The following is a 20,109-nucleotide window of genomic DNA, read 5'->3' as shown; positions in this document are numbered from 1 at the left end:
TTTCCAATCTTTTTTGGGTTTTATTGTTTGTATTTTTTATTTTTGTTCATCTTACTGACACACTGACAGAGATATATTTGTCTTCCTCTTGACATTAACAAGAATGTGTATAAGGTTTCACTATAGAGCACGATGGTTACTGTTTGAGAAAGTTTAAAAGGCAAATTTTACTGGAAGAAAAAAGTTCACTTGTCTTTTAGGGTTTAAGAAGGTGATCTGTTGCTGGGTGCAGTGGCACACAAGTGCAATCCTAGCAATTCTGGAGACTTAGGCAGGAAGACTACAAGTTCGAGACTAACCTCCACAATTTAGTGAGATCCTCAGCAATTTATCGAAGGTTTGTCTCAAGATTTAAAAAATAAAAAGGGGTTGGAGATGTAACCCAGTGGTAAAGTGCCCCTGGGCTCAATCTCCAGTGTCAAAAATACATAAATAATTTATCTATTTTTTAACATGAATGGATACACAGTTTCTATCATATACTTTTATGAAATCCATCTAGATTTTCCCAGTGTTATAAATTATATAAACACAATTTTAAATACTGAACCATCCTTATGTTCTTAACCCATTTAAATTTTTCATGTCTGTGTCCATAAATAAGACTGACTGCAAAATATTTTCCCTTGTATATCCTTTCCAGTCTAGGTTTCAAGGTTAAATTTTTCTTACTAACAATTGGGCTGGGTGATTCATACTGGAGTAGGGAGGGGGAGAATGGGTGGAATAGACAAACTGTAGATAGGACAGAGGGGTGGGAGGGAAAGGGAGTGAGCAGGGGGTTAGCAATGATGGTGGAATGTGATGGACACCATTATCCAAAGTACATGTATGAAGACATGAATTGGTGTGAATATACTTTATATACAACCAGAGATATGAAACATTGTACTCTGTTTGTGTAATATGAATTGCAATGCATTCTGCTGTCATTTATTTTAAAAGTCAATAAAATAAATAAAGTCAAGTTGGGGTTGGGCACAATGGAACATGCCTATAATCCCAGCAGCTCAGGAGGCTGAGACAGGGGGATCATGAGTTCAAAGCTGGCCTAAGGAACAGCAAGGCACTAAGCAACTCAGTGAGACCTTGTTTCTAAATAAAATACAAAACAGAACTTGGGATGTGGCTCAATGGTTGAATGCCCCTGAGTTCAATCCCTGGTACCCAAAACAAAACAACAACAACAAAAAAGAGTCAAGGTAGGGCTGGGGTTGTGGCTCAGTGCTACAGCACATGTTAGGCACTGGGTTTGGTCTTCAAGCACCACATAAAAATGAATAAATAAAATAAAGGTATTGTGGGGGGGGTGGGGACTCAAGGTGGCACACACCTGTTATCCCAGCAGCTCAGCAGAATGATGCAGGAGGATCTCAAATGCAAAACTTCTAGCAACTCAGTAAGGCCCTAAGTAACTTAACAAGACTCTGTCTCAAAAAATAAAAACGGCTGGGAGTGTGGCGCAGTAGTTAAGGACCTCTGAGTTTAATTTCTGGTACCGAAAAAAAAGTCAAGGTTGCTTTCCCTCTTTTAGTTCTCTAGTCAATTTGTATAGAATTGGGGTGTATTCCCCAAAGCACATCTGTAATCATGATTACAAATATGACTATTAATACTATTTCTTTGGATTCTACTTCACACAAACTAGGATGTCAATAGTCAAAAAGATATATAATGGCCAGGCACAGTGGCACACACCTTAGTTCCAGCTGCTTAGGAGGCTGAGGCAGGAGGACTGCAAGTTAAAAGCCAGCCTCATCAACTCAGTGAAGCCCTAAGCAATTTAGCAACACTTTATCTCAAGAGAAAAAAAAAAAAAAAACAGAAATAAAGTGCTGGGAATGTGATTCAGTGGCTAAGTGCCCCTGGGTTCAATGTTTGGTACTAAAAAAAAAAAAAAGAAAAAGAAAAAAAAAGATAATAAAAAGTTTTGGTGAAGGTATGGAAAAAACATAGGAGCCAGCAAATCCACTCCTAGGTATATACTCAAAGGAAATTAAAACATATATCTACACAAAAACTTGTACCTACAAGTTGAGGATATGGCTCAATGATAAGAGTGCTTCTCTGTGTTTGATCCCTAGCATCATCCAAAAACAAATAAACAAACTTATACTATGTTCCTAATAGGACTATTCACAATAGCCAAAAGTGAAAAACAATCCAAATGGATAAACAAAATGTGATATTATCTGTATACAATATAATAATATTATTTGTCTTTAAAAGAGAATGAAATGCACTAACATGTGCTGCAAAATGGATGAATCTTATATACATTATGCTAGGTGAAAGAAACCAATCACAAAAGGCCCAAGATTGTATGATTCAATTTTAAGAACTGTCCAGATAAGATGAATTTATAGAAGCAGAAAGTAGATTAGTAGATGCTTAAGGATGTTTAGGGAGATGAAGAATTTCTAAAACTGAATGGTAATCACGGAACAAGTTTGTAAAAAACAAAGGAAAGAAAGTCAGACAGTCAGAAATCTGATGCTTGCCGGCAATCTCACAAATTCAATGCCAGCCTGGGCAACTTAGTGAGACCCTGTCTCAAGATTTAAAAAAAAAAAAAAAGTAAAAAACAGAACCCACTGAATTGTACTTTCTTTTTTATTTTTTGTAGTACTGAGGATGGATACACAGTTTCTATCATATACTTTTATGAAATCCATCTAGATTTTTCCCAGTGTTATAAATTATATAAACACAATTTTAAATACTGAACCATCCTTATGTTCTTAACCCATTTAAATTTTTCATGTCCATAATTTTTCATGTCCAAAATTTTCATGTCAGTGAGCCATATCCCAGGTTTTTTTGTTTGTTTGTTTTTATGATCCTCCTGTCTCAGGCTCCTGAATTGCTGGGATTACAGGCATATGCTATCATACCTGGCTGACTGGGAAAATTGTAAGGTATATGAATTGTATTTATTTACTTACTTACTTAGTGACATGAAGATGGAACCTAGAACCTTGCATGTGCCAGGCAAGCACTATAGCACTGAGTTATACCCCGAGCCCTATTATTAAAAACAAACAAACAAACAAACAAAAAACTATTCTTAACTTGAGGAGGTTTACTACAACTTCAGATGCCTAAATGGTGCCAGGCACAGTGGTACATGCCTGTAATCCCAGCAACTCAGAAGGCCGAGGCAGGACGATCGCTAGTTCAAAGCCAGCCTCAGCAATTTAGGGAGGCCCTAAAGCAACTTAGCAAAACCCTGCCTCAAAATAAATAAAATGAAAAAAGGCTGGGGATGTGGTTCAGTGGTTAAAGACTACTGGGTTCAATCCCAGTACCAAAAAAAAAAAAAATTTTTTTATACTCATTATAAAATTTATATGCATGGGGCTGGGGATGTGGCTCAAGCGGTAGCGCGCTCGTGTGGCATGCGTGCGGCCCAGGTTCGATCCTCAGCACCACATACAAAGATGTTGTGTCTGCCAAAAACTAAAAAATAAATATTAAAAAAATTCTCTCTCTTTTAAAAATAAAAAATAAAAATAAAATTTATATGCATATAAATTTAATGGTATTTCTTATTTTTAAAATCATTATTATATTTGTAGTAATACTTTTTAAATTTTACTACTTATTATAGCTTTTCTTGATGAATAGTTCCAGAATCAACTGAAAAGAACTAGATCTGATTTGCTTTAATCATAACACTGCTTTTATGTCTAATAATTTTCTACTTGACCAAATTCTATTTTTAGTTCCTTTCTTCCTTCTTTCTTTTGGTTTTACTGTGTTCTTTTTTAGTGTTTTTTTTTTCAGTTAAATATTTACTTTCAAAATAGTATCAATCTTTTAATATAATCAAAGCAATATATTTTTTCTAACATCTCTCAAATTTTGATACAATGCTTTTGTTGTAACTCTATTCTAATTATTTTATAATTAATTTCCTTTTGTTGTTGTTATTGTTATTTTAGGAGACAATGTCTAACTCTAGCAATCCTCCTGTCTTAGCCTCCCAAGTAACTAAGACTGCATGAGTGTTCCAACATGCCCAGCTCTACATTTTTTAATTCTTGAAAATTCTTAATCATTTTTTTCTTTAATATTGCTTCTCCACTATTGTATTCTCTCTTCTAAAACTCCACTTAGACACATGTTGGAGCTTCTCAACCTGTCCTCTAACATCTTAGTTTTTCTTTCTTGTTTTTCATCTCTTATATCCTGTGCTGTTCTGGAAGAATTCTAACTTCCATTTTCAAACTACTAACTTCTCCCTTTAGCTGTGTCTATTTGCTCATTTATGGAGTTATTTTAAAATTATATTCTTTATTTTCCAAGATTTCAATTCTTTACATATCACCTTATAATTACTATTTATAAAATAATTGTTCTTATTTAAATATAATTCAATATGCCCTCAATTTAAAAAGGTAATAATATTTTCTAGTACTGAGGATTGAATCTAGGGGCCTTTCATCACTGAACTCCATATACAATCCTCTTTACTTTTCATTTTAAACAGGTTGCCCTTAAACTTAGCCCTCCTACCTTAATCCCTTGTATAGCTGAGATTACAGGCATGTGCCACGCAGCCTGGCTAAAATAGACATATTTTAAGTTAAGAAACTTTTAGGCAAAAGTTTCCATTTAAAATTTATCCATTATGAAGCTCATTTTTAATGATAAAAGGGAAAAAAAACACTTCTTATAGTTCTCTTGGCTGTTATTCTGCCAAATGTCATCCCACTGTGCCTACTTGGAGCAAGGCATGGAAAGAATAGGTTCTATTATTTCCATTTAGAATTAGAGGAGCTGAAGCACAATAAAGTTCTCTTATACTTTCTCCTCAACTTTTTTTTTTAATATCAAAGTCACAGAAATGTTCACAGTAAAATAAATACCTTATACCTTTCACCAGGGTTCAAATTTGTTAATATTTACCACATTGGCTTTATCTTTCCTTTTATCTCTAAATACACATATACACACCAAATCCAAATATTCATATACCTTTTTCTGAACCCATTCCTGAACCCATTAAGATATATCACATTCAAATATTTTAGTATTTATCTTCAAAGAATAAGGACACTGTCAGTACAACCATTATGTTATTAAAATACCATACAAACTATGAGCTTTAATAGAATATTACACAGATTTGCAATAGCAGATTCAAAGCTAGTATTTAAGTCATTTGACTAAATGTTTTTTATCTAGGCTTGCCTAATGATTGGACCTGAACTGATTCTCTGGTGATTATTTCCATGAGACAATCCACCAAAGAACATTTTCTTTCCTCCATGACCTTCAAAATAAATTTCATTTACTCCTTCACTTGACAGGTATTCTTAAAAAACAAACATTTCTGCAAATCAAGCAATAATCTTCTAGGATATTAAACCTCAAATATCAAGTATTCTGAATTTCCAGATTGTTTTCACTACTTTTTAATTTTATTTTATTCAATTTATTTATTTAGGTATAGGAATTGAACCCAGGGCACTTTACCACTAAGCTTACATTACATCCGAAGCCCTCTTTATGTTTTGAGATAGGCCCTCACTAATTTTGCTGAAGGTATCACTAAACTGCCCAGGCTGGCCTTCATCTTGTGATCTCCCTGCCTCAGTCTTCTAAGAAGCTGGGATTACAGATGGGTACCACCACACCCACCTTCTAGGCTGTCTTCTTACACTGTGTAGCAGCTTAAAGTGAAGCCAGTATAATTAACACTCTCAAAACTAGACATTCCTTTTTATATGCCACAGAAATCCAACCAATGAGAATTTCACTATACAAGCTTTTCAAGGGAAAAATATGTTTTTCAAAAAATATAGTATACATAGGAATGACAAGGGAAAAGAATCTGTTTCATACATGAAAAACTAAGTATATTCATCAATCTACATGGAAAACTAATTTTTCAATGAGTATTATTTCATCTTAATCACTGATGTTAGGAAATGAAGAAAATTAAAAATTATAAAACTCTTTCAAGGAACACACAAAATAGCAATATAACCTAACATTAATAGTTAAGAGATAAACTGTGTCATACAGATAACTATAACCAAAGACATGTTTAAGATCAAGCTACAATCAAATACTAACAAGATTATTTACAATACTAACAAGATCATTTACTATATGCTGCTAGGAACTGTACTAGGAACATTCCATAGATTAACATAATGTCACAGAAACCCTTCTTTTTCACTGGGAAAACACAGCTAGCGAAAAACAATTGATATAGGAGTAAGGGCATGCTTTAACTTTAAAAGTACAGAAAAGAAGAATGGGGAGAAGGTCATTTCAAGAAAATGGGAAAGCACCAATCAAACCATAAATATGACAACTATCCCAAGTAATATCAAAATATGAGTTTCAAGTTGAAGAAATGGCTAAGTAGAATGGAATTGAATTATGAGAGGCCTCAGTTACCATAAATAAAAGTTTATAAAACAGCTGGAGCAGGACACCCTACACGCTTTATGTACTAAAAAATGCTTTTAGAAGAATTATTTGATACTACTACTAAATGAGAAAGAAACCAAAAGAAAAGAATTAGCTAATGCTAACATTTACATACCAACTCAAAAAACTGTCACCTGAAGAATCACAGAACTCAAACTGAACCAATTCTACTACACTTCAAATCAATAAGCACTTTTGTCAGGAACAAGGAAGTGGTAGATATACTTGAAAAACAATTTATATCTTCAATGAAGTTTAAAGGTATACTGAAAATTATGTCATTAAAACTGTTAGTCAGGGGCTGGGGATGTGGCTCAAGTGGTAGCGCGCTTGCCTGGCATGCAGGTGGCCCGGGTTCGATCCTCAGCACCACATACAAACAAAGATGTTGTGTCCGCTGAAAACTAAAAAATAAAATAAATATTAAAAAAAAAAAAACTGCTAGTCAGCCAGATGTGGAAGCACATGCCTGTAATCTCAGTATTTGAGAGGCTCAGGGAGAAGGATCTTAAATTCAAGGCCAGTCTCAGCAACTTAGTGAGAACCTGTCTCAAAATGAAATTTTTAAAAGAACTGAGTGTATAACTCAGAGGTAGAATCTCATTGGGTTCAATTCCCCAGTACCACCAAAAAGAAAAAAACCACCACCAACAACAAAATCCCTGCTAGTTAGTAGTTAGACTTGGGATGCAGTTCAATGGCAGAATGTGTGCTCAGCATGCACAAAACCTGGGTTCAGTATGCAACACTGAAAAGAGAAGGCATGCCCATCAATTAACATAAAACTACTTTTACTGTTCAGTACTACTGTACAAAAATAATTTGACTAAATTTGGTATGTGCATTAAATTTATAATACCAGTATTTACTTTAATAAAAGCAACATGATAAATAAATAAACTTATACAAGACTTTAATAGGGGCTGGGGATGTACCTCAGTGTTAGAGTATTTGTCTAGCATGCACAAGGCCCTGGGTTTGATACCCAGCACTGAAAAAAGAAAGAATATCTCTATACTGCTTTAGAACTACACTATTCACCAAAGCTAATGAACATACATTTTTTTAGAAACAATTACTATGTAAATAATACCCATCATACTTTTTATTCATATGTCCATTAATAGTTCAGTATATACTCCATACAATAGTTTTCAAAATCCACATTAGACATAAAAAAAAAAACCTATCTCAAACAAGTTCCTTTCTATTAAACAAATTCCTCCTAAAGAGAAGAAATTTGAGAAGAAAAATTTCTCAAGTTTGTAAAAACTAGATTACTTACCAGTAACTTGAGTTATCCTATTGGGTCTTTTCCCTCACAGATCCACCTCTCCTGCCCTTCTGTCCAGCATGAGAATCTTCCTGATGGGCATCCACTGGAACTGAGGGGGCATGCAGTACAGACGTATATGTAAGAAAGTTGGGGGTAGGGGATTTGGAAGATGCTAGATACATGCGTCAGTGCACTTGCTTACCTTCCTGAAATTGGAAATTTCAACCGTTCCTTGGTCCTCGAAGCATTCACAATAACTTCAAAGAATGTGGATCTGTGGAGATTACCCAATAGGAGAACTCCAGTTACTGGTAAGTGATCCAGGTTTTTCTTCTCTATCAGAATAAGAAGATTATTTAATTTTATTTGAGATTATTAATACATATAGAACTACAGGAGAAAAAGATAAAAATTCATTGGGTTATTATATATGAACACACAAAAGTGAATATAGAAACAATTTGCGAACCAGAGCATCAACAGAAACTTCTAGCATTATCAGAAACACAAAGCAAAGATTTGCAGTTTCATTTTTGAATGTTCACTGTAAAGATAGTTATGTTTTAACATACAAAAATATTAGCTATCAAATTATTCCATTTCACTGAAATACCACCATTATTTTTTAATATTAATATAAGAATAATCCTCCTCCTCCTCCTCCTGATCAAAATCTACCATTTTTTAGCTCTTATTAATTGTTATAAAAAGCTACCAAAATGAACAATCTTTTTAGACTACAGATTAAAAGTATTAGTACAATTCCCATTTATCACTAAGTTTTTAACCATCTGTCACCTATCAAGAAACTAACCATTAAAGCATATAAAGTTATTTATCAGTACGTCAGCTGCTGATAAATAACCATTGAGCCACATCTCTGGCCCTTGTTTTTTCTTTATTTTGAGACAGGGTCTTACTAAGTTTCTAGGACCTCACTAAGTTGCTGAGGCTGGCCTTGAACTTGAGATCCTCCTGCCTCAGCCTCCCAAACTGCTAGAATTACAAGCATGTGCCACCGCACTCCACTAAAGAAAAATATCCTAAAGGAAAAAAAAAACCTTCCTCAACAGAATTTTATTGTCTCTTCAAACTTACATGAAGACATGCTATTGCCTTTAACTCAGTGTATATTAATCATGTTACTTTAATGATGTCATTGCCACAGTAGGTACTAGATGCAGATACATGTTTTAATAATCCTTTATCATTATCCAGCTAGACAGTTATCCCCTATCTTTGAGAAACTTGTAGTTTCATGATTCTTCTTTCTATGGAAACAAATTAAAGAAAATGTCTAGCTTTTCCTTTAAGAGTAATGGAACAAAATAGGAGCTGGGTTGTGGCTCAGTGGTAGAGTGCTTGCTTAGCATGTGTGAGGCACTGGATTCGATTCTCAGCACCACATACAAATAAATAAACAAAATAAAGGCCTATCAACATCTAAAAAAAATTTTAAAAAGAGTAAGGGGATAAAATGGTCTATAAAGTCTTCATTCTTCAAAACATAATTCTAAGGAAATTTTTATATTTTAATCTTGTTATGAGGTAATATTTGTTTGTTCTTAAAAAAGGTTTGCACACACTTGTCAAGATTATTGTTACATTCCTATTTAATTTAAGATACAAACATCTCTGGGTAAAAGTGTATTCATATTTCTATAAATCTGGGTTGAAGAGTATTATAATAAAAACCCATTAGTTTTTAAATGATTCATTCATTCCAAAAGGGGTACTATACTGCTATGCTTTGGATGTGGTCTGAGTATATATGAACCAAGGGTACATGTGCTGGAAGGTTGGTCCTTAGTAGGGAGATGTTGAAAAGTAATGGGACATTTAAGGGATGGAGCCAAGTGGAAAGGAGTTAGATCATGGGGGAGGTGCCCTCTGATGGGATTAACTGCAAGAGCAAGTTGTTATAAAAAGAGCAAAAACAATCAACAACGTGAAGATAGAACCTACAAAATGGGAGAAAATCTTTACCACATGCACTTCAGATGGAGCACTTATCTCCAGAACATATAAAGAATTCAAAAAACTTAACACCAAAAAAAAAAAACCCCAATCAATAAATGGGCTAAAGAACTAAACAGACACTTCACAGAATAAATACAATGGATCAACAAATATATGAAAAGATGTTCATTATCTCTAGCAATTAGAGAAAGGCAAATCAAAACTATCTAAGATTTCATCTCATTCTAGTCAGAATGGTGATTATCAAGAATACAAGCAATAATAAGTGTTGGCAAAGATGTGTGGGAAAAGGTACACTCAAACACTGCTGGTAGGACTGCAAATTGGTACAGCCACTATGGAAAGCAGTATGTAGATTACTCAGAAACCTTGGAATGGAACCACCATTTGACCCAGGTATCCCACTCTTCAGTTTATACCCAAAGACTTTAAACTCAGCATACCACAGTGACAAAGCCACATCACTGTTTATACAGCAGCTGGAGAGATTCACGAGAGCTAAACTACTGAGCCAATTTAGGTGTCTTTCAACAGATAAATGGATAAAGAAAATGTGGTATATATACACAATGGAATATTACTCAGCCTTAAAGAAGAATGAAATTATGGCATTTGCAGGTAAATTGATGGAGCTGGAGAATATCATACTAAGAGAAATAAGTCAATCCCAAAAAACCTAAGACCAAATGTTTTCTCTGATAAGCAGATACTCATCCATAATGGGCGGGGGTAGGGAAGAATGACGTAACTTTGGATTGTGCAGAAGGGAGTGAGGGGAGGGGCTGTGGGGATGGGAAAGATGGTAGAATGAGAGGGACATTACTACCCTATATACATGTATGATTACATTACCAGTGTAACTCTGCACCATGTACAGCCAGATGAAGAAGTTGTGCTCCATTTGTGTACAATGTGTCAAAATGCATTCTGTAGTCATGTATAATTAATTAGAATAAATTAAAAATAAATAAGTTAATGAATGAAATTAAAAAGAAAAAAGAGCAAGATTGACCCCTCCTTACTCTCTGGTTTTCTATATCACCATGTGATCTCTTTTGCACTTGTTCTTGCCATTATGATACAATTTACCATGAGGCCCCACCAGAGGTCAAACAGATGGAGCCACCCACTCACAGACGTTTGACCTACAAACTGTGAGTTAATTAAACTCTTTTCTTTATAAATTACCAAGCTCCAGACATTTCACTATAATAACAGAAACAGACTAATCCCTACAAAGACCTCCATTTCCAATTATAAATATAAAAAAGAGTCATCTAGTTAATTTTTCTATTAGATTCTTCCTTAACTTCTAATCACTGAAGAGTAAGTATGTAGCACAAAGATCTTACATGTTTGTTTATATTTATAGAATAGACACAGATAACCAAAAGGGTCACTTAGAAAACTGGCACTGAAAAGTATATCTTGTGGTTGTCTTCATTCCACAAAACCAGCTAAAATGAATTTTACTGGAATAGCTTAGAAAAAAAATCCAGAGATTAAGATGCTGTATTCAAATCTATCCTGTGTGAATTCTAATAATGCTAACCAACAAGAAAGCATTCCTTTAGAATAAGACAGAAACCAAACTGCTATCATTTCCAAAAGTAGATAAAAAGTGACTTCCTTTTGGGAGGGGGTGCATTATTGTCTCAGATACTTTCCATTAGGGCAAACAAGCTACCAATGTTCAGAGAAGCCCTATTAAAAAGCCCATGTGACAAGAAACTGATGTCTCTGACCAACAGCCAAACCTGTCAACAGTCACGAAAGACAGAAACGTGTTCTAAGGTTTGCTAAAATCCACTTAAGTGAGCTTGAAATTGGATCTGCCCTCAAGTGAGCCGTGAGTTAACTGCAACTCTGGTTGACACCTGAACTGCAGCCTCGTGAGAGAAAAGATAGGAAAAACTATATATTAAAATGAATCTGTCCAGATTTTGAAGCCCTGCATTAGTTTTCAAATCAATTCCTAATAATCATCTCTAAAATATGAGTAAAATATTTTCTCTGTAAGACTGATTTTATAAAACAATAGCTCTCCTGTAATAATAAATTTCACTAGTCTCAAGTCAATAATAGTTACTATAACTTAAAGAGTAGCTCTAAATGCCTCATTTTCTTTTCTTTAAAAGTTATTCATTTTTCATGTCCAAATGAATTTTAAAAACTTTAAAACAGCAATTCTTCTATTATACTTCACTAGGCTCTTGTTAATCATGACTTTAAAATAATTAATTGCACTATCACTTTAAAAGTGCATACAGGGTTCGAGATGGTAGCTCAGTGATAGAGCAGTTTTCTAACATGCTAGGCAGTCCCTTAGTTTGATCCCCAGCATGCATGTATGTATGTATGTGTGCACATATGTACATACCTATCTCTCTTATCCCTTTCTCTTACTCTCTCACACAAAGTACATATACGTGCTGCACTTTTCAAAAAATCTTCAATGGCTGTTCATTAATCACCTTTTTCATGGAACCATACACTAAAGCATCAATAACAGTAAGGTACAAACCCATTGTATCTAAATTAATTTCAAAGTATTAATGCTCCATTATCTCCCACCTAACTAGAGGAACAGTCTAACTCACCTTTCTATTTCCACTGTTGCATCCTTCCAGTCCATTCTCTTTACTCAATGGCTTCTTGTTAACATTTCCAACAAAATCTAAATGTAGTATCATTTATGACTAAATTGTGATCTGTAGTCTACCTACTTCTCTGGCTTTGTTTGATGTCACCCACCCCTGCCTTACCACATGTTAGTCTTTGCTCCATATAAAACAATTTCTTTTAAAAAAAAAAAAGGGTTTTAAATTTGCTGTTAACCAGTACTCTTTTCATGAACACTTTCTCTTACCTTCAGCTTTTATGACACCCCCTCAGAGTAATCTACCTACTTCAAATAATTCCCATTATTATCAAAATCTGCAATTATTTTGCTTGTATTCTGTATTCAGACTTAAATTCCAAGAGGGCAGGGATATCTTGTTCTCCTTTCTAACTCCATTACCTAGCCCATCATCTGCCCCATAATCTCCATTTTAATGGATAGTTAAATTATTTTCAAAATTCACAAACCCCTCAGTGATATTCAGTTCTAGAGTCTTAGCTACTCCCCTCTTATACTGCCTATGCTGCAAATAGCTTTTTACTTAGCACTCATAAAACCTGAATCGTTAAGCATTATAAATTATATCAAATTCAGTGTCCTGCAGAGACAGCTATTGCTTTATAGATCAAAAATGGTTTTATAAAATGTACCATGATGTGCTTGGTTAGTTAATCAATAAAGAGTTCTATGATTCACCCCTCCTAAAAAGAGAAGATAAGTTTCTTCATACATGATCCTTCACAAGTAACTGCAATTTTCCAAGATTTTAAAAGTTACTATGTATTTGCTTACCAATTTAAAAAATAAATTTTGCAGCACCAGTAATTAAACCCAGAGCCTCTTGCATGCTAGGCAAGCACTTTACCACTGAGCTATACCTTTGGCCCTTAAAATATTCTTACCAAGATAAACCCAATATTTTAAATATCTTTTTCATTAATTACATTCTGTAGCTACAATCAAGAGCCAACTTTCAAAGTATAAGCTGAAAGATAGATATTACTATATAATTAATTGTAGCACTCTTCCTTGGGCAATAAAGTACCATGATTCAAGCTCCTGCTTAATTTGGCCAAAATCCTGTACTCATCCTGATTCCTCCCTGCTATACAACCCAACTTCCTACATTTTATAACCATATCCAATCAACCATCAAATCCTATAAATTTTCTCCTAGACACATCTAATACATTCATTTCCCTCTCCTCACTGGCATTACCCTTGCTCAGGACACTCCTGTCTCCTGACTAGCTTGCTGCAATTGCTTACTACTAGTAGTACTAAATGACAAGTAAATGGTTTCTCTGCTTGTAATTAAGCTTCATGCATTGCACTGACAGTAAAAGAAAACATTTTAAAAACTGCTGAAGGGCTGAGGTTGTGGCTCAGTGACAGAGTGCTTGCCTTGCATGCGTGAAGCATTGGGTTCCATTCTCAGCACCGAATATAGATAAATAAATAAAATAAAGGTCCATCAACAACTAAAAAAAATTTTTTAAAAACTGCCAAAAAAGTTGAACATGCAGGTAACATAGGCTGATGTAAGATCTTTTAACCAAATATGAAGTGCACAATTAAATATACTCCTTTCAACTTACAGGATTATGAAAGAACTTAATTCTGATAAATGTTCCTTAGGAAAAAACAGAAGTGAAAACAGTTTAAAACAACAGCAGAATCAAATAAATAACAAAGGTCTTTGCAATTCAGTTAAGCATTATCAGTACCTAAGACATTGATAGGTACTGTGACACAGGCACTGAGAACTTTTACAATCATCATGATTAACTAAGACTTACACTATATTTACTGTATCATTTATCACCTTTAATCATTGCCAAAAAGCCATATGGGTGTAAACGAAATTTGATTCTTGGACTAATGCGTACTAGCCTCAGAAAGAACAATTCAGGGAGGAAAAAGAAACAAGACCAATATATTTTCAGTACACTGTGTAAATACAATTATCATTTGTTATGAAATGCTTTAAGATTAATTTAAAAGGCATTTATTCTGGCCTAGGGACAGAGCTCTTTCTGAGATGGATAATGCCTAAGCAATCATAAAGACCAAGAAAGAATTTGTGAAAGGGGAATAAAGGACAGACGAATCAGCATAATACAGAAGATGCAGCAGTCTGGAAAAGACCATTACCATGTTCTGACAATCCCTACCTTAAAAACAGACATTTACTTTTTTAACTACAGCAAATAAAACAAAAAATTGAAAAAATAAATAAAATTGACAGATCCTTAGCCATGCTAACGAAGAGAAGGAGAGAAAATTCAAATCACTAACATACATGATAAAAAAAGGAAATATCACAACAGACACTACAGAAATAGAGAAGATAATTAGAAATTATTTTGAAAACTTGTACTCTAATAAAGTAGAAAATATTGAAGGCATCAACAAATTTCTAGAGTCATATAATTTGCCCAAATTAAATCAGGATGATATACCAATTTCAAGTGATGAAATAGAAGACATTATCAAACGTCTACCAACCAAGAAAAGCTCAGGACTGGACGGATACACAGCCAAATTCTAAAAGACCTTTAAAGAAGAACTAATATCAATACTCTTCAATTTATTTTAGGAAATAGAAAAAGCAGCAGCACTTCCAAATTCATTCTATGAAGCCAATATCACTCTAATTCCAAAACCAGGCAAAGACACATCCAAAAAAGAAAACTTCAGACCAATATCTCTAATGAACACAGATGCAAAAATTCTCAATAAAATTCTAGCAAATTGAACACAAAAATATCAAAAAAATCGCACACCCCAATCGAGTGGGATTCATCCCAGGGATGCAAGGTTGGTTCAATATATGGAAATCAACAAATGTAATTCGTCACATCAATAGACTTAAAGATAAGAATCATATGATCATCTCAATAGCTGCAGAAAAAGCATTGACAAAATACAGCACCCCTTCATGTTCAAAACACTAGAAAAAATAGAGATAAAAGTAACATATCTTAACATCATAAAGGCTATCTATGCTAAGCCCCAGGCCAATATCATTCTAAATGGAGAAAAATTGAAGGCATTCCCTCTAAAAACTGGAGCAAGACAGGGATGCCCTCCTTCACCAATTCTATTAACATCGGCCTTGAAACAGTGGCCAGAGCAATTAGACAAAAGAAATTAAAGGGATACACATAGGAAAAGAAGAACTCAAATTGGCACTATTAGCTGATGATATGATTCTATACCTAGAAGACCCTAAAAGTTTCACCAGAAAACTTCTAGAACTAGTAAATGAATTCAGCAAAATAACAGGATATAAAATCAACACCCATAAATCAAAGGCATTTCTGTATATCAGTGACAAATCCTCAGAAAGGGAAACGAGGAAAACTACCTCATTTACAATAGCCTCAAAAAAATAAAATAAAATACTTGAGAATCAACTTAACAAACGAGGTGAAAGACATGATAAATTGTGGTGTAAAGGTGTATTAAGAATTGTAATGCAAAAAAAAATTTTTTAAGATCTGAAAAAAAAATAAAGGCTTGCACCACTGCAAAAAAAAAAAGAGGAGAAAGACCTCTACAATGAAAACTACAGAACCCTAAAGAAAGAAGTCAAAGAAGATGGGAAGATGGGGAGATGGGAAGATCTACTTTGCTCTTGGATAGACAGAATTAATATTATCAAAATGACCATATTTCCAAAAGCACTATACAAATTTAATACAATTCTGATCAAAATTCCAATGATATTCCTCATAGAAATAGAAAAAGCAAATATGAAATTCATCTGGAAAAATAAGAGACCCAGAATAGTTAAAGCAATCCTTAGCAGGAAGAGTGAAGCAGGTGGCATCACTATACCAGACTTTAAACTACACTACAGAGCAATAGTAACAAAAACAGCATGGTATTGGCACCAAAACAGACAGGTAGACCAATGGTACAGAATAGAGGACACAGAGACTAACCCACAAAACTTCAGTTATCTTATATTAGTCAAAGGTGCCAAGAACATGCATTGGAGAAAAGATAGCCTCTTCAACAAATGGTGCTGGGAAAACTGGAAATCCATATGCAACGAAACTCTCACCATGCACAAAATTAGACTAAAAATGGATCAAGGGGGGCTGGGGATGTGGCTCAAGCGGTAGTGCGCTCGCCTGGCATGCGTGCGGCCCGGGTTCGATCCTCAGCACCACATACAAACAAAGATGTTGTGTCCGACAAAAACTAAGAAATAAATATTAAATTCTCTCTCTCTCTCTCTCTCTCTCTCTCTCTCTCTAAAAAATAAAAAAAAAATGAATCAAGGACTTAGGAATAAAACCAGAAACCCTGCATACTTAGGAATACAACCAGAGACCCTGCGTACTTAGGAATATAACCAGAGACCCTGCGTCTAATAGAAGAAAAAGTAGGCCCTAATCTCTAACATGTGGGATTAGGCCCCAACTTTGTTAATAAGACTCCTATAGCGCAAGAATTAAAATTGAGAATCAATAAATGGGATGGACTCAAACTAAAAAGTTTCTTCTCAGCAAAAGAAACAATCTGTGAGGTGAATAGAGAGCCTACATCTTGGGAGGAAATCTTTACCTCTTACACATCAGATAGAGCACTAATCACTAGAGTATATAAAGAACTCAAAAAACTAGACACCATAAAAATAAATAACCCAATCAATAAATGGGCCAAGGATCTTAACAGACACTTCTCAGAAGATGATATATAATCAATAAACAAATATATTTTAAAAAAGGTCATCATCACTACCAATTAAGAGAAATGCAAATCAAAACCACTCTAAGATTTCATCTCACTCCAGTCAGAATGGCAGCTGTTATGCATACAAACAACAATAAGTGTTGGTGAGGATGTGAGGAAAAAGGTACACTCATACACTGCTGGTGGGACTGCAAATTGGTGCAGCCAATATGGAAGATTTCTAGGAAAATTAGGAATGGAACCACTATTTGTCCCAGCTGTCCTTCTCGGTCTGCCACAGTCTGGCTGGGCAAATAACCGGGAGGTGACAAGCAACTTGTGAAGATTGAAACAGCCGGAGCCACTTTATTACGGGACAGCAGAGGTATATATACCCAACTAATTACACACAGCTTAACTTAATTAACATCATCTATATACAGCAGTCAGTCATTAAGGAATCCTCATCATCTTAATGGCTCACAAACCACTCCTCCTGGCAAAGTGCCAGGCGCCATATTGACTTGGTTGTGGCCCTCAACATCGGTCTATACCCAAAAGACTTAAAAACTGCATACTACAGGGACACAGCCACATCAATGTTTATAGCAGCACAATTCACAATAGCTAAACTGTGGAACCAACCTAAATGCCCTTCAATCAATGAATGGATTAAAAAAATATGGCATATATACACAATGGAATATTACTCAGCAATAAAAGAGAATAAAATCAGGGCATTTGCAGGTAAATGGATGGTGTTAGAGAAGATAATGTTAAGTGAAGTCAGCCTATCCCTAAAAACTAAATGCCAAATGTTTTGGGGGTTTTTTGGGTTTTTTTTATAAGGAGGCTGATTCATAGTGGGGTACGGAGAGGGAACATGGGAGTAATAGATGAACTCTAGATAGGGCAGAGGGGTTGGAGGGGAAGGGAAGGGGCACAGAGTAATTAATGATGGTGGAACTTGATGATCATTATTATCCAAAGTACAGGTATGAAGACACTAATTGGTGTGAATCTAGTTTGTATACACCCAGAGATATGTGCCCTATATGTGTAATAAGAATTGCAATACATTCCACTATCATAAATAAATAAATAGACATGGTGCTTTCATCTGCTGAATTCTTAAGTCTACTCATTACACTGCTTCCCACTCCTACTGTACTTCCTACATATTAAAACTTACTAATATGGCCCAAGAGTTTATGTGACAGTCCATATCAAGACACTAGGCAACACACACAAACACAAGCAGGTGTGTGGGGCGGGGGCGAGCGCGCGCGCGCGCGCGCACACACACACACACACACACACACACACACACACACGGGGGGGGGAGGTGATAAGCAGGGTGTAGATAAAGGAGGATGAAGATAAAAATATCCTTGAAGCAATTTGTGGAAAATTCTATTTAGAAAAAACCTCTTATGCTTTGGTTTTTAAGTTACTCACTAGAACCCAAATGTTTTACAATCTGGACTGTTATATACCCCTACATGGACATCTAATACTGTATCACCACTTGTATATTTGATTGCTTTAGCTAACAGTTTTTTGAGGATTTACCACACACTGTGCTAATAAGTACACTGTTCTTCATAATAACTATAAGGCATTATCATAACCTTCATTTTCACAAGTTAAAAAAAAGTTGATGTTCAAAAAGTTGTGTGACTTTCACAAGATTACACAGCTAGTAAATGATGAAACCAATATTTAAATCCACAGAATAGAATTCCAGAGTCCACACTCTTAACTACAATGCTGCATAACTGTAGAGAACTCCTAAAATTTGAAATTGTTTGCTTTTGCTCTTTTGTTTTACATTTTCATAATGAATACACATAAAAATTAAAAATGAGAGCTGGGTTGCGGTTCAGTAGTATAGTGCTTACCTCACATGTGTGAAGCCCTGGGTTCAATTTTCAGCATGGCATATAAATAAATGAATAAAATCAAGGTCCATCAACAACTAAAAAAATATTTTAAAAGATTAAAAACAAATATGTACAAGTAAAACAGGTACTTTCCTGCATTGAAAACTTGAATGTATAATAAAACCCTGCATTAAATTAAGTAAAAGATGGTAAGATTAAATTATAATGCATATTTCCAAAGAACATCACAGAAAAATGCTATGTAAAGTTGATAGAAAACCAATAAGCAGAGCATGGTGACTCATACCCGTAATCCCTGCTACTTGGGAAGATGAGGTAGGAGGATTTCAAGTTCAAGGCCAGCTTGGGCACTTTAATGAGACTCTTATCTCAAAAACAATAAATGTAAAATGGCTGGGGATATGGCTCACTGGTAGAGTGTCCCAGGTTTAATCCCCAGCACTGCAAAAATAAAAAAAGAAAAAGACATCAAAATGAAGTCTGTTAACATTTAAACTCAAAATATCAATTAACATAGGGAAAACAGTTATTTTGTTCTTCACTTATCATACTGCTCACAGATTTGAACAATGCAGTTCTTATTCTAAGCAATGGGTTTAATGTTAGAAGTTATCAAAACGTACAACACTAGATCGAGTTTTAGAAAAATTGTAAGAAAAAATCCTTAAGGAGATACTTGCTAGACAAACCTACTTCCTACCACAGCAAGATAATAAAAAGTGACTGGCTAATCAGATATGTGAACCTCACATTAACTAGCTATTGAACAAGTCACAATCTTTCTGGCCTGTGTTTTTTACTATAAATAGGACATTTGGTAGAGCCATGAGTCCTCACCCCTGCCCCCTCAAAAAACAAAACAGAGAAGATCCCACCCAGAAGATTGCTAAAACATTACCACTAGAATCTTCCAGGGTAGCTGAAAATCCCAATAAGAAGGATTTGCAAACAATAGTGGTCTCAACCCATTTTGAACATTTAATATCAACATTCTTACCACAAACCCCTTAGTCTACCCTCTGAAGACTGTTTAAAATTTTTTTGGTGGTGGGAAGGAAGGGTTACTAGGAATTGAACCTACAGGCACTTAAATTTAGAGACAGGGTCTCCCTAAATTGCATAGGGTCTTACTAAATTGCTAAGGCTGGCCTTAAACTTACATATCCTCCTGCCTCAGCCTCCCAAGTCACTGG

The 20,109-nt window shown here is 34.9% G+C and overlaps 1 protein-coding gene across 10 annotated transcripts in view; it reads right to left on the bottom strand.

The window, feature by feature from the left end:
• Yaf2 (YY1 associated factor 2) overlaps positions 1-20,109 on the bottom strand; it is a 73,068-nt gene that overhangs the window by 41,553 nt on the left and 11,406 nt on the right. For 2 of the 10 annotated variants that reach the window (XR_005731865.2, XR_013422968.1), the window contains exons 4-5: positions 7,926-7,997; positions 7,733-7,832 (exon numbers count right to left, since the gene is read on the bottom strand). The exons of 3 other annotated variants lie outside the window; for them this stretch is intronic. Coding sequence is in view for 3 of the 7 variants with exons in the window: in XM_040280797.2 (XP_040136731.1) it covers positions 7,926-8,058 (133 nt within the window). In the remaining 4 variants the exon portion in view is untranslated. Of the gene's footprint in view, positions 1-6,064; positions 6,852-7,732; positions 7,833-7,925; positions 8,059-20,109 lie in introns of those variants that run through there. 5 more of the 10 variants (XM_005324836.5, XM_078014873.1, XR_013422967.1 and 2 more) reach the window with 4 other exon arrangements.

The sequence above is a fragment of the Ictidomys tridecemlineatus genome, chromosome 6 (genome assembly GCF_052094955.1).
Source record: "Ictidomys tridecemlineatus isolate mIctTri1 chromosome 6, mIctTri1.hap1, whole genome shotgun sequence".
Classification (NCBI taxonomy): Eukaryota; Metazoa; Chordata; class Mammalia; order Rodentia; family Sciuridae; genus Ictidomys; species Ictidomys tridecemlineatus.
The sequence above is the reverse complement of the archived record's forward strand: the minus strand, read 5'-3'. Positions and strand labels throughout refer to the sequence as shown.